Here is a 15,711-nt window from a genome sequence, read left to right as displayed (position 1 = left end):
TCAAAAACACAGTTTTACGTCTAAACATAGTTTGCACAGTTTATGTTAAAAACACAATTTTACGTCTAAACACAGTTTGCGCAGTTTACGTCAAAAAACACAGTTTTACGTCTAAACACTGTTTGGGCAGTTTACGTCTAAACGCAGTTTTACGTCTAGACGCAGTTTGCGTCCAAACGTAGTTTTACGAAAAGATCTGAACTTAGAAACTCGTTCGTAAAAGCGCAGAAGACAGTTTGCAGTTATAAATAGAATTAAAATGTAAACGTAAACTGCAATGTAAAGATCGTACGAAAACACCGATTTACGTTTGAATGCAGATTCGGAAAGATCAGAGTTTAGAAACTTGTTCGTGAAAGCGTAGAGAGCAGTAGCTATGAAGGAGGTTTGCAGTAATGATAAAGTGCTCAAAAATAAACGCAAACCAGAGATTTAGAGTGGTTCGGTCAGTCTTGACCTACTCCACTTTTGGCTTCCTCCACCGGCGAGGTCACCGACGTCAACTAGGGGCCTTCCTTCAATAGGCGAAGGCCAACTGCCCTTCTACAGTTTCTCTCCTTTTGACAGGCTCAGGAGACAACCTTTACAAATCCTTTCTCTCCTCTCTTTACAACTCAAAACTTGAAGAACAGAAAGAGGAGAACTTTAGGACTTTACACAAATTTGAGCTCTTAGAATCACAGAAAAGATCAGGAATTCGGTGTGGATCTGTGTCTTTTCAGTGCTGAATGGGTGAGGTATTTATAGGCCCCAAGCCAATTCAAATTTGGAGCTCAAAACGATCAAATCCCGGAATTCCGGGATCAGGCGGTTGCACCTCCTGACTGGAGAGGTTGCACCGCCTGGCAGAGCTCGAAGACTGAGCCCAGGCGGTTGCACCTCTCTGTCAGGGGCGGTTGCACCGCCTGAGTCTAGCTCGGAGACTGAGCCCCAGGCGGTGCCACCTCCTGACTGAGGCGGTTGCACCTCTCTGCCAGAGCTCGAAGACCGAGCTCAGGCGGTGCTACCTCTCTGTCAGGGAGGTTGCACCGCCCAGTCTCGCTCGGAGACTGAGCCCAGGCGGTGCCACCGCCTGCCTGGGGCGGTTGCACCTCCCAGCTTCGCTGGAGAACCACTCCTGGGCGGTGCCACCTCTTTCACTATTTCAGCTCACTTGGTTTGGCTCCAAACTTGGCCCAAATCAGTCCGAACTTGGGCCTAATTGGCCCCTACTTGGGTTATAGGATTAACACCTAATCCTAACCCTAATTAACGTGCTAATTATGATTTTAAAGACATTTTCTAAGCTATTACAAAGTCCGCAAGTCAAGACTTCTTCTGGCGAGCTTCCGGCAAACTTCCGGCGGTCTTCCGATGAACTCTCGGAAACCATTCTGCGGACTCCCGGCAAGCTTCTAGACTTCACGATTTGTTCTTAGCGAGTTCCAACGAGCTTCTTCGGCAAGCTCCGATCTTTCTCGGCGAGCTCCACGAACTCCCAACGAACCTTCGGACTTCCGTCGAACTCTCGAACTCGCAACAAATCCTTCGCGCTTGACTCCGACACTTTGTTTCGCTTTATGTCTTCATCGTTATCATAGTTAATCCTGCATAATTTAAACAAAACTTCGATCGAGACAATTAATCCTAAGCAATTAACCAAGTTGTCCGACATGTCATTGGTCCCTCGACGCTTCGTCCGATTCTTCGGCGCATCGTCCTCTCCTGCAGCCTATTGCCCAATCGGCCAGTTGACTCCGCAACTCCGATATCCTTGGCACAATACCCGCTCTTCTTGGCCCGATGCTCGAGTCCACGGCCCGAAGCCTTCTGTCGATACATCGACCGATCCACCGGCCCGACGTCCAATCTTCTGACATGTTCTTTCGGCACAACATGATTTTCCTGCTTTAATTGTCTCATCCTGATCGAAGCATCCTGCGTCACTCAAAACACAGATTAAATCATAAACATATATCAAGTAGTTTCATCATCAAAATACGAGATTCAACAATCTCCCCCTTTTTGATGATGACAACCACTTGATGACGGAGTTAAACTTAACTCCCGGAGTTTAAACAAACTCCCCCTATCAATATGCCATATTGATAGAACCTTGAATTCAAACTGAATTCAAGTCATTGCAATATTCATCATGAATACTTGCAACATATCTTCATGAACTTATGCATAAACTTATGCATAACATGTCATGTCATCAACATACTTCTCCCCTTTTGTCATCAACAAAAAGGAGAAGTACCACAATCAAGTGTTTGTGATATGGTTTAACTCATTGCATGAAAAACATATTATCAAGTTTTATCATTATGCATTTTTGAAGCCAGAAAAATTTAGCAAATGTTACATCATGCTTCGAACATTCAAGCTATCAAGTTTTAGATATGCAAGTTTTGCAGCATACAAGATATCACTTTTAGAACTTGCAAGCTAGCAGTTTTGAGATGTTCAAGAAGGCAACTCTTGCTTCTTGAGATATGCAAATTTGTCAAGTTTTGCTAGATGTGCAAGTTAGCATTTTTGCCTCTTGAGATAGGCAAGATAGCACATTTGCAAGCTAGCAACTTTTCGCTTCTCTTTAGACTACAAGCTAGCAATTTTTACGATATACAAGTTTCACAATATACAAGCTAGCAAAAACTTCGAAAGCAAATGCAAGATAACTTTCTTGTGTAGGCTCATGATTATTGCTTCCTATTGTAATGTGCAGGTTGCAAGTCTTGCTTCTTGAGATATTCGAGATAGTGATGTTCAAGAAGATAACTTTTGCTTCTTGAAATAAGCAAGTTAGCAATCTTTGCTACTTACGATAGGCAAGCTAGCAATCAAGTTTTTGCATCTTCTTGACTTGTGCAAGCTAGCTATCTCCCCCTTTGTCATTGTAAAAAAGAAAGGAAGAATACAGTTTTGTAGTTCTTTTTCCTTTTACAACGATTTCAATATCATGACAAAGGATGAATAATCAAGTTATGAATGTCAAGACAATTTTTCATCATGAATATTTTATCATTGCATGCATCATTATCATAAGTTGAAGTATTACATGCATAATATCATATTATCATTCATAATTACATTAATATTTCAATATAGCAATTTCTTCTCAAAACGTGTAACTTAGCACTCATAGCATTTTAAATCATGATTTACATCATATGCAATACATCACATCATAATTAGAAAGCATAAGTATTGCATGCATAATTACAAATCATAAATGTTTCATATCATGATGGTATCAATTTTGTCAAATTATATCCTACCATGCATGATCAAAACTTCTCCCCATTTTATCATTGAACACAAGAAAGAAGTAGGGAAGAGCATAAAAGTGTAAATTATTTCAATCATTTCAAGGCATTTATAGAATTTTTGAAACATAGGAGAATGATTAATTTAAGCATGCAATGTTTCAATCCAATTCAAGTCATGAATACCAATACTTTCATATTGTGAGTATCAATTCATGAATACCAAAAGATATTATTTGTGACTTTAATTTTGCAAGATCAAGATTATGATTTAGATAAAACTTATTCAAATTCATAATCAAGTCATCAAAATCAATTTTGAGATTCACAAAATATCATGAAATCATTAATCTCAATCAGATGGGAAAATGATTCTTTTTCATCTAAGCATTATACGCCAAATCAAGATAAGCATGAAGGTTCATGCATTCGGACAAGATTAATGAATCTTGTTAGGATACCAATTGTTAGGATACCAATTGTTAAGTGAATCTGAAAATGAAATTAGTACTTTCATGCATTCGGATAAGATTTTGCTATAGATTTTCAAGTTCAATTATGAAGATAAAACATGCTCATGATCATAAAAATTTATGTATCCAAAACATATAATTTCCAACATGTTATAGTGTAAAATCATCATGGCAATTAAGTGTTTTGAACATTGAATCAAGAATGTCCGAAAAATAATCTTAACACGTTCATGCATTCGAGCACATTTTTGCCATAGTTTTTCAAATATACTCATGAGAATAACACATGCTTATCATCAGCTTAAAATCTCATGCATAAAATTGTTAATCAAAATATTTAATTTCATCATTATGCATTTCTGTGATCTTTAATCAAAATCGAGAAATAACAATGGAAATCAACGTAATACACATTATTACTTCTTAACCATGATTTCATATTTTCAATTAAGATCATTTTATTTGTTTATCATAAAATATGTAATATTATCATTTTTGAAATTACTTAGTATGATCATAATAAATTTTTTTTTTTAACATGTAATTTTTAAGAAAATTAATTCTAAACTAAAAGAGAAAAATACATCATGAAAGCATCAAGTAATTTCAAAATAAATTAGGGGGATTTTGATTACCTCATCATTGTAGGCTGTTAAGGCGTAGTTTGCCGCCTTGCTTTTGTTGACTTTCTCTTCTTCGGAGGAGCTCGATTCATCCCAATTTTTGTTCTTCTTCTTGCGTTTAAAGCAAGTAGTTCGATTCTTTTTGCTTTTTAATTTTCGTTTCATTTGTAGTTTAAGTTCACCATCACTTGAGCTTATGCTCGAGTGGTCTTCAAATGTTCTATGTCCCAAATCCTTCCTGTTCTTTGGAAGGTTGTTTTGTTCATCATTGTCCTCATCACTTGAGTCATCGCTCAAGTGGCATTCATTTGTCCAAAGTTCCAAATCCTTCCTGTTCTTTGGAAGGTGATTGTGTTCAACATGTTCATCATGTGCATTGTGCACCATTTCATATGTCATCAATGAACCAATTAGTTCTTCAAGTGGTAAGTTGTTTAGGTTTTTAGCTTCTTGTATTGCAGTTACTTTTGAATCCCACTTCTTAGAAAGAGAACGCAAAATCTTGTTTACGAGTTCAAAGTCCGAAAAACATTTTCCAAGAGCTCTTAAACTATTGACGACATCCGTGAAACGGGTGTACATGTCGCCTATAGTCTCGCTTGGTTGCATTCGAAAAAGCTCGAAATCATGCAATAAAAAGTTAACTTTCGAGTCTTTGACACTATTAGTTCTCTCGTGCGTGATTTCAAGTGTTCGCCAAATGTCAAAAGCTGTTTCGCACGTAGAAATCCGATTGAACTTATTTTTGTCCAAAGCGCAAAATAAGGCATTCATAGCCTTTGCGTTTAAAGAGAAATACTTCTTTTCCAAATCCGACCATTCATTCGTCGGTTTAGAGGGAAGTTGAAAGCTGTTTTCAACGATATTCCATAAATCCAGATTTAGAGAAATTAAGAAAACTCTCATTCGAGTTTTCCAATAAGTATAGTCCAATCCGTTAAAGAACGGTGGACGAAAGACCGAAAAGCCCTCTTGAAGAGCCATTTCTCTCGGGTGTAAATCCGAAATGAGAAATACCCCGCTCTGATACCAATTGTTAGGATCGAGAGCACTAAGAGGGGGGGGGGGTGAATTAGTGCAGCGGAAATCTTTCAGCGATTAAAAACGAAAGCTGCGTTCGTTCGATAAACACGATTTCGATGTAAAAGTCGATTCTAATATTACTTAAGATTGAGCGCAGTTTACGTCTAAACACAGTTTACATCTAGATGCAAATTTGCGTCTAAATGCAGTTTGCGTCTAAACGTAGTTTTACGTCTAAACGTAGTTTTACGTCTAAACGCAGTTTGCGTCTAAACGCAGTTTTACGTCTAAACGTAGTTTTACGTTTAAAAGTAGTTCACGTCTAAAACACAGTTTTACGTCTAAACACAGTTTGCGCAGTTTACGTCTAAAACACAGTTTTACGTCTAAACACAGTTTGCGCAGTTTACGTCAAAAACACAGTTTTATGTCTAAACATAGTTTGCACAGTTTATGTTAAAAACACAATTTTACGTCTAAACACAGTTTGCGCAGTTTACGTCAAAAAACACAGTTTTACGTCTAAACACTGTTTGGGCAGTTTACGTCTAAACGCAGTTTTACGTCTAGACGCAGTTTGCGTCCAAACGTAGTTTTACGAAAAGATCTGAACTTAGAAACTCGTTCGTAAAAGCGCAGAAGACAGTTTGCAGTTATAAATAGAATTAAAATGTAAACGTAAACTGCAATGTAAAGATCGTACGAAAACACCGATTTACGTCTGAATGCAGATTCGGAAAGATCAGAGTTTAGAAACTTGTTCGTGAAAGCGTAGAGAGCAGTAGCTATGAAGGAGGTTTGCAGTAATGATAAAGTGCTCAAAAATAAACGCAAACCAGAGATTTAGAGTGGTTCGGTCAGTCTTGACCTACTCCACTTTTGGCTTCCTCCACCGGCGAGGTCACCGACGTCAACTAGGGGCCTTCCTTCAATAGGCGAAGGCCAACTGCCCTTTTACAGTTTCTCTCCTTTTGACAGGCTCAGGAGACAACCTTTACAGATCCTTTCTCTCCTCTCTTTACAACTCAAACTTGAAGAACAGAAAGAGGAGAACTTTAGGACTTTACACAAATTTGAGCTCTTAGAATCACAGAAAAGATCAGGAATTCGGTGTGGATCTGTGTCTTTTCAGTGCTGAATGGGTGGGGTATTTATAGGCCCCAAGCCAATTCAAATTTGGAGCTCAAAACGATCAAATCCCGGAATTCCGGGATCAGGCGGTTGCACCTCCTGACTGGAGAGGTTGCACCGCCTGGCAGAGCTCGAAGACTGAGCCCAGGCGGTTGCACCTCTCTGTCAGGGGCGGTTGCACCGCCTGAGTCTGGCTCGGAGACTGAGCCCCAGGCGGTGCCACCTCCTGACTGAGGCGGTTGCACCTCTCTGCCAGAGCTCGAAGACCGAGCTCAGGCGGTGCTACCTCTCTGTCAGGGAGGTTGCACCGCCCAGTCTCGCTCGGAGACTGAGCCCAGGCGGTGCCACCGCCTGCCTGGGGCGGTTGCACCTCCCAGCTTCGCTGGAGAACCTCTCCTGGGCGGTGCCACCTCTTTCACTATTTCAGCTCACTTGGTTTGGCTCCAAACTTGGCCCAAACCAGTCCGAACTTGGGCCTAATTGGCCCCTACTTGGGTTATAGGATTAACACCTAATCCTAACCCTAATTAACGTGCTAATTATGATTTTAAAGATATTTTCTAAGCTATTACAAAGTCCGCAAGTCAAGACTTCTTCTGGCGAGCTTCCGGCAAACTTCCGGCGGTCTTCCGATGAACTCTCGGAAACCATTCTGCGGACTCCCGGCAAGCTTCTAGACTTCACGATTTGTTCTTAGCGAGTTCCAACGAGCTTCTTCGGCAAGCTCCGATCTTTCTCGGCGAGCTCCACGAACTCCCAACGAACCTTCGGACTTCCGTCGAACTCTCGAACTCGCAACAAATCCTTCGCGCTTGACTCCGACACTTTGTTTCGCTTTATGTCTTCATCGTTATCATAGTTAATCCTGCATAATTTAAACAAAACTTCGATCGAGACAATTAATCCTAAGCAATTAACCAAGTTGTCCGACATGTCATTGGTCCCTCGACGCTTCGTCCGATTCTTCGGCGCATCGTCCTCTCCTGCAGCCTATTGCCCAATCGGCCAGTTGACTCCGCAACTCCGATATCCTTGGCACAATACCCGCTCTTCTTGGCCCGATGCTCGAGTCCACGGCCCGAAGCCTTCTGTCGATACGTCGACCGATCCACCGGCCCGACGTCCAATCTTCTGACATGTTCCTTCGGCACAACATGATTTTCCTGCTTTAATTGTCTCATCCTGATCGAAGCATCCTGCGTCACTCAAAACACAGATTAAATCATAAACATATATCAAGTAGTTTCATCATCAAAATACGAGATTCAACATTCCCAACTCACATACTCCTTATAATGATGATTTCTCCTTACATCTTCGTCATGATGGATTTCTTTTCAATTTGGTCAGGTTTTCTTAATTCATACATCTTAGGCACATTTTATCCTGTGCTTTTATTATGGTGGATTTCTCTTCATATGAGTTATGTTTTTCCAACTCACATGTTTCGGACATATTTTACCATACGCCTTCGTCATGGTGGATTTCTCCTCATGCGGGTTAGGTTTTCCTGACTCATGCGCCTAAGGCACATTTGGTCTTGTGCATCCGTCGTGGCAGATTTCTTTTTATACCAATCGGGTTTTCCTAACTCGCGCACCTCGGGCACATTTGGCCTTGTGCCTTTGTCGTAGTGGATTTCTCTTCACTTGAGTTGGGTTTTCTCGACTCACGTGCATCGAGTATATTTTATCTTACGCCTTCATCATGGTGGATTTTTATTCACACAAGTTAGGTTTTCCCAACTCACACACCTTGGGTACAATTTGCAATGCACCTTCATCATGATAGATTTCTCCACGCTAGTTGGATTTTCTCGACTCATGCGCTTTGGGCATATTTTTCCCTAAACTTATACTATGGTGGATTTCTCCTCACGCAAGTCTAGTTTTTTCGACTCATGCACCTTGGTGCATTTTACCCGACGCATCTATTATGGTGGATTTTTTCTCACGTGAGTCGAGTTTTCCCGACTAGTACACCTCAAGTGCATTTTGTCCGACGTATCTATCGTGGCATTTTTCTTCTCACATGGGTAGGGTTTTCCCAACTCATTAGACTTAGGCACATTTTGCTCTACACCTCTACCTCGTTATGAATTTTTCTTCATGCTGGTCGGGTTTCCTAACTCACGCACCTCAGGCACATTTTGCCTTATACCTTCACCATGGTGGATTTCTCCTCGTACGAGTCAGGTTTTCCTAACTCACGTACTTCAAACACATTTGGTCTTGTGCCTCAACTATGAAAGATTTCTCCTTATGTGAGCCATGTTTTTCAACTTACGCACCTCAGACACATTTTGTCCCAGGTCACCGTGGCAAATTTCTTCTCATTCGAGTCAGGTTTTTCCAACTCACGCGCTTCAGACACATAATGCCCTATGCCTTTGTTATGACGGATTTCTCTTCATGTGGGTCAGGTTTACTCGACTCATGTGCCTCATGTTGAATCCTGAATTTTTATATTGAAATCAATTGATAAGTTTATGGACTAATAAGCGTTTGAGATAAGTGACACAAGAGAAACTTCGATCATAAACTTGAACCATTGAAAGGTAAATCGTTGAAGCAGCAGAATCAGACGTTGGGCCAAAGAGCATCATGTCAGAGAATGGACATCGAGCCGAAGGATTAGTCGATGTGCCGGAGAATGGACTTCATGTCATGAGTTTGGGTATCGGACTGGAAGAATCGAGTATTGCATTAAGAAAATCGGATGCTGCGAGAGGACAACATGCCGATGGATCGGGCAATATACCAAATGAAAGGACAATGTGTCAGAGATTAGGACAAAGTGTCAGATGAGCAGATGATATACTGGACAACATGTTGAAGGCTTTATGAGTGGATAAGTCTAAATCGAAGTGGCTTGGAGTCTAATTGAGTTGGTTTTGGGCCGTAATCATGCCAACTTAATTAGAAGTCCATTGCGCTTGAACTAGGGCTGAATTGGGCATGTTAAAAGGTCAATTTAGTGAATTAGGATTGGGCTGGGCAGTGGCATCTCTGGGCCCAGGTGATGGTACCGCATGTGAGTTAGAAAGCTCAGATTGTGTTTTTCCAAGAAAGTACCACTAGTGTCAGTGGTAGTATTGCCCAGGTCAGCAATAGTACCGCTTAAGCAATTGGTGGCACTACTAGAGCCTAGGTTCCCAAGCTTTGTACAGTAGTAGTACCATCAGTATCTCGAAAACTCGAGATTTAAATTTTTTAACTCTATTTTTTAATCTATTTAGAGTCTATAAACACCTCACTCATGCTTGCTCGGTGAAAGCACGAAAACCTTATGATTTGAAGTATGTAAACTCTTTTAAAACGTGTTGAGTCTCTTCCTCCTTAAGTTTACAGGTCATTCTAAGGGAGGTGTGAGGTTTTCTTATAAAAAAAATGTATGAATATTCTCTCCTAAGCCTATGAAAAATAAAAAGAGTTATAACAAGGGTAGTTGATCTTCACCCATTGAAAAGATGATCGATAGTGAAAGTCGGTAGCCTCGAGGGAAGAGGAATCGAGAGTGGTCATAGGTCGAGACGACCAAACAACTATAAATTATGTTTGCATTTCTCTTTATGTTTTTTCTTACTATTACTAACTGATTTAGTTGTTCACTATCCTTACTCACATTCTAAGTTAAATATATTTCCGATACATAATTTTTATTAAAATTTTTCAAATCAAAACTTTATTTCGAAAGCACTAATTCAATCCCCCCACCCCCCTCTTAGTGCCTTTATGATCCTAACACCTCAAGTATATTTTGTCATGCATCTCCATCATGACAGATTTATCCTCACACGAGTCGAGTTTTCTCGACTCACATGTCTTAGACACATTTGACATTATATCTTTATCATGGTAGATTTCTCCTCGTGCGTGTTGAATTTTCCCAACTAATACACCTCGGGAACATTTTTCTCTATACCTCTATTGTGATAAATTTGTCCATATACGAGTCAGGTTTTTTCGACTCATATGCCTCTAGTGCAAGTCGAGTTTTCTCAACTCACATGCCTCGGGTATATTTGGCATTATGCCTTCATTGTAATAGATTTCTTCTTATGCATATCGGATTTTCTTGACTCATGCACCTCAGGCACATTTTGCCCTATGCTTCTATCGTGACGAATTCGTCCTTATGTAGGTGGGTTTTTCCTGACTCATGCGCCTTAGCACATTTGACCTTATGTCTCTATCATGGTAGATTTCTTTCCCTTTGAATAAGGACCGACCTGAGGTGGGGTTGATTAGCGCTTTCCCTTTGGATTGTTAAAACTCTCATCGTATCTCCTCAGTATCGATCTATCTGTCGTAGTTGGATTTGAAGGAAATCATCCATCGAATATGTCAATTATGTCTTGGATTCAAGCAAGGTAAAGTGGTGGTATGGTCCACTAAACTGCATGGTCGGGGAGTGAAGTGTCCCCTTTGGCTAGTGGTTCGATGGGTCTCGAGCGTTCTTAGAATGCCAACACTATGTCGGGTGGGAGAACCTTGATAGGCGTCAGTGCCGATGGTGATTGAGCTATTGATTACATTTAAGCTAGTGGCATTAGTCACTAGATTAACTAGGTCAAAAGTAGAGTGATGGCTTGTATTGTGCCCATTAGCGTATACACCTATTGGGTGAGGTTTAAGAATACCACAACAAGGATGAGTAAGTGGCTCAGGGTCATCCTCAAGAGCGATAAACCTAGGTCATTAAATAGGCACTAGGATCGCATCAATATTTATATCGAGATGGATGCATCCATGTGCGTCAAGGGTGGCTATTGCCCTCTTGAGTGAAAGTACATGGGTTAGAGGCAGAGCCTCATTCGAGTGTTTGTTGAGAAGGTTGGCAAACGATCATTCTTGTGATATCAAGCCCTCCTTGTAAAGCTAAAATAATAAGGAAAAAAGTCATTGACGTCTTGGTCATAGTTCAAACCTATATGCATAGGATTGTTTGAGGTGTATCTGAGATGAAAACATTGAGCTCCTAAGGTACCACATGTACGAAGACCGAAGTTGAGAGAAGTTTTCTGACTCATTCTCTACGATGCCCAAGTTAGTAATCTAATGTATTTGATTGTGGACGCGAATAGTTCAAAGAAGTCCATCCCTTATCATGATAGTGAAGATGAGCTTTTATATCTAAGCCAAAAGGGATGGAATATTTCATAAAATATTCTATAGGGAGGTAGTTTTTAATCGTTCCAACAATCCCTCTTTGACCTCTTGTTTATGTGGGCAACAAAACAAAAGGGTCATGAACTGCTTGTCTTGAAATTGTTTTTGGACTCTTATCCATATGGGTAGGCGAGTAGAATGTGACTTCATATTTTTCTTCTACGGAGGACTCTACGTAATGATTACATGATGGATAATAATTAACTGACAATGTATTCCTTCTGAATTATAAAACTTGGATTAGGTTTGTTGATTGGACCACAGAAACCAAGTCAATTGCTTTGTCGATTAAAAATAAATTTTGATCAAATTGTTCTGAATGAATCGAACTTTGGCACATTTTGTTGAGAATCTTAAATCGAACGACTGCTGTTATTCTCGTGGCTCCAACTTTGACATAGAGAATTTTATATCGAGAGACAATTCTGAGATAAACTTGTCATCGTTAAGTTATGGATTAATGTAATATTTGTCATCTCTAAATGATCTTTTCCTATCCTTATTTTATATATGAACATCTTCTTAACATTTTTTTTTTCTTTTACAGTTAATAACTCTCCCCTGCCTTATTCTTGTGAGGCTCATCTCCCTTTTATTAGTAATCACTGATCATAAGATCTATTACTATCACTTAGACCTGATCTGACATCAGTCTTATAAACCTTAACAACGTGGCATTATTCTTAGCCCATTGTCGACCTCATATGTTTTATTGGTCGACGTGCAAGTCAGCAGATTCAGCACGGGATCATGTACAGGTCAACTCACGTTCTGCGGTATTTATGGCAGACGTTTAGTGCTTATCGATCGTCATGATGCTTTCCAAACGATCGTTGGTCCATCACGTCAGAAGACGACGTATATGATGAGACTCGAATCTAATCAATCCGAGCGTCTCAACATACACCATAAAAGAAACTCTTGATGGAAGGGAGGAAAGAGAAAGAGAAACGTAGGGAAGGCAAATCTTCGACTTGTGCAGTATGAAGAGACTCTCTCGTCCCTGCATCCTCGCTGCTCTTTTGGTCGTCGTCTCCACGCTTCCTCCCTTTTGTTCGGCCCTTCGCCGGGATTCTCTCACCAGAGGATCATCGCTCTCCGTGGAGGACGACACCGACATCCTCGTCTCGCAGGACGAGTCCTTCGCCTGCGGCTTCTACAAGGCTGGCTCCAACGCCTACGCCTTCTCCATCTGGTTCGCCAACTCCGCCAACGCCACCGTCGCCTGGACTGCGAACCGCGACCAGCTCGTGAACGGGCGCGGCTCGAGGATCACGTTGCGCAGGGACGGGCGCCTGGAGCTGACGGACTTCGACGGCACGCTGGTGTGGAGCAGCAACACCAGCTCCGGCTCCGCTGACCGCGCACTGCTGCTGAACACCGGCAATCTTGTGGTGGTCGACGCCGACAACACAACTCTGTGGCAAAGCTTTGATTTCCCCACCGACACTCTCCTCCCCATGCAACCCATCACCAAGAGCACGCCGCTGGTCTCCGCGTCCGCTTCGGGTTTGCTTTCGTCTGGCTACTACAGGTTCTACTTCGACACGGACAACGTCCTCCGCCTCATCTACGACGGGCCCGACATTTCCAGCATCTACTGGCCTAATCCCTTCAATAAGGTGTGGGAGAACGGTCGAACCAGCTACAACAGCTCTAGGAATGGTGTTCTTGATGAGATGGGGTATTTCTACGCCAGCGATCAACTGGAGTTCAATGCCTCTGACTACGGCCATGGGATCACAAGGAGGCTGACTCTGGACTACGACGGCAACCTTCGACTCTACAGCCTAAGCAAGCAAACTAGGACTTGGTCGGTGGTGTCATGGCAGGCGGTTCTGCAGCCCTGCGACGTGCACGGCACCTGCGGCCGAAACGGGCTCTGCGTCTACTCCGCCAGGGTGGGGTGTACCTGCCCACCCGGTTTCGAGGTGAACGACCCAAGCGACTGGAGCAAAGGTTGCAAGCGCAAGCACAACATCAGCTGCCATCCTCACCAGAATCGGTTCTTGAGGCTTCCCTTTACGGATTTCTGGGGGTTCGATCTCAACTACACCAGGGGTCTTTCGTTCGAAGAGTGCAGGAAGATCTGCAGCGAGGACTGCTCATGTGAAGCTTTCGGGTATAGGCAGGGATCAGGACAGTGCTATCCCAAGACCACCCTCTTCAATGGCAGATCATCTCAGAGTACCAATAACACCATCTACATGAAACTCCCGAGAAACGTAGGAGAACACTCGCAATACTCTGTGATACCAGCGGCGGCTGAGGAACTTGTTTGCAATGACGCCAAGGTGCAACCTTTGGCGGGTCAATCCGAGTTGCGTCGAAAGGCAGGAGGAAAGACCAAGTGGGAGTACTTCTACGGGTTCGTCTCGGCGTTCTTCGCGGTAGAGGCTCTCTTCATCGCATCTGGTTGGTGGTTCATCTTCAGGAGGGAGAAGAAGCCGAGCTCGACGGACGAGGGATACCAGGCGATATCGAGCCAGTTCCGGAGGTTCACGTACGCAGAGCTGAAAAGAGCCACGAGGGACTTCAAGGATGTTGTCGGAAGGGGAGGTTCCGGAGCCGTCTACAAGGCGGCCTTGGACGACGAGCGGGTGGTAGCGGTGAAGAAGTTGGAGAACGTGATTGAAGGAGAGGAGGAGTTCAATGCCGAGCTGAATCTGATCGGGAGGATATACCACAAGAACTTGGTCAGGATGTTCGGCTTCTGCTCCGAACGCTCGCACAGGCTCTTGGTCTCCGAGTTCGTCGAGAATGGTTCCCTGGACAAGGCTTTGTTCGGCGGTGGCGCCGCCGGTAGACTACTACGGTGGAGCGAGAGGTACCAGATCGGAGTGGGCGTGGCCAAAGGATTGGCGTATCTGCACCACGAGTGCCTCGAGTGGGTCATCCACTGCGACGTGAAGCCGGAGAACATCCTGTTGGACCAGGATTGGGAACCAAAGATCGCAGACTTCGGGCTGGCGAAGCTGTTAAACAGAGGCGGAGCAGGTTCCAACCCATCGAGGATTCGAGGGACGAGGGGGTACATCGCGCCGGAGTGGGCGTCGAGCCTTCCGATCAACGGGAAGGTGGATGTGTACAGCTACGGGGTGGTGCTCCTGGAGCTGGTGAAGGGGGAGAGAGTCTCCGAGTGGGTGGCGGACGGGGTGGAAGAGGTGGGCATGGTGCTGCGGAGGACAGTAATGATGCTCAAGGCGGCGCTGGAGAGCGGAGAAGAGGCATGGATCGGTGAGTTCGTAGATCACAGACTGGAGGGGGAGGTAAATTGGAGGCAGGCCATGGTGACGATGGAAATCGCGTTCGCTTGCTTGGAAGAGGAGAGGAATCGAAGGCCAACCATGGATTCGGTGGTGCGGATGCTTCTCTCATGTGATGATGAGATCCCGGCAGGTGGCCGAGACGAGAAGCAAGTCATAATCAGTAACGGACCTTAAAAACGAGTCCCTAAATAGATGATAGATGATGATGATTATTATTATTATTATTATGTAGGTTTAAGAGCATCGTTAAAAACATGTATGCTGGTATGAAGAGCTGCTGCTATACGTGTGTTACCTTAGGAAGAAAGAATGTTTGAATCCCTTAATCTAGAGAATGTACGTTTGAACTAGAAATATTTATTAGCAAACAAATATCATGGAACTAGAAATATTTATTATCAAACAAACAATCATGTCACTCGCTATCAGACTGCTCCGAGGAGAGAGATCAAAGAACCTTGGACCACTAACACCGACGACCCTCCTGCTTACGACGAAAGCATTCACCTCCGTTTCACGAAGCAACCCCCACAGCTACAGGCGAACAAATAGAATCCATTACGGCGACAAGCCATCCCCGTCTTTGTCTACCGCCGTGGCCGGCGGGGTTTGCGCCCGGGTGACTGACTTGACTCCATTGAAACGTCACATTCGAGATTCCACTCCACAATAAATGACCCAATGATAACTTAATACCAATTTAAAGCTTGCCCCCGGATTCCTTCACCAATAAACATTACTAGATCTGCTATCCATCGTTAGCAAACAAA

General features: G+C 43.0%; 1 protein-coding gene across 1 annotated transcript; it reads left to right on the top strand.

The window, feature by feature from the left end:
* The first annotated feature begins 12,640 nt into the window (after positions 1–12,640).
* LOC135680573 (putative receptor protein kinase ZmPK1) lies at positions 12,641–15,140 on the top strand. The gene has a single exon (XM_065194592.1). It carries the CDS (start codon positions 12,656–12,658, stop codon positions 15,113–15,115), a length of 2,460 nt encoding a protein of 819 aa, XP_065050664.1. The 5' UTR covers positions 12,641–12,655; the 3' UTR covers positions 15,116–15,140.
* The last annotated feature ends 571 nt before the right edge of the window (positions 15,141–15,711 follow it).

The sequence above is a fragment of the Musa acuminata genome, chromosome BXJ1-8 (genome assembly GCF_036884655.1).
Source record: "Musa acuminata AAA Group cultivar baxijiao chromosome BXJ1-8, Cavendish_Baxijiao_AAA, whole genome shotgun sequence".
NCBI lineage: Eukaryota > Viridiplantae > Streptophyta > Magnoliopsida > Zingiberales > Musaceae > Musa > Musa acuminata.
The sequence above is the reverse complement of the archived record's forward strand: the minus strand, read 5'-3'. Positions and strand labels throughout refer to the sequence as shown.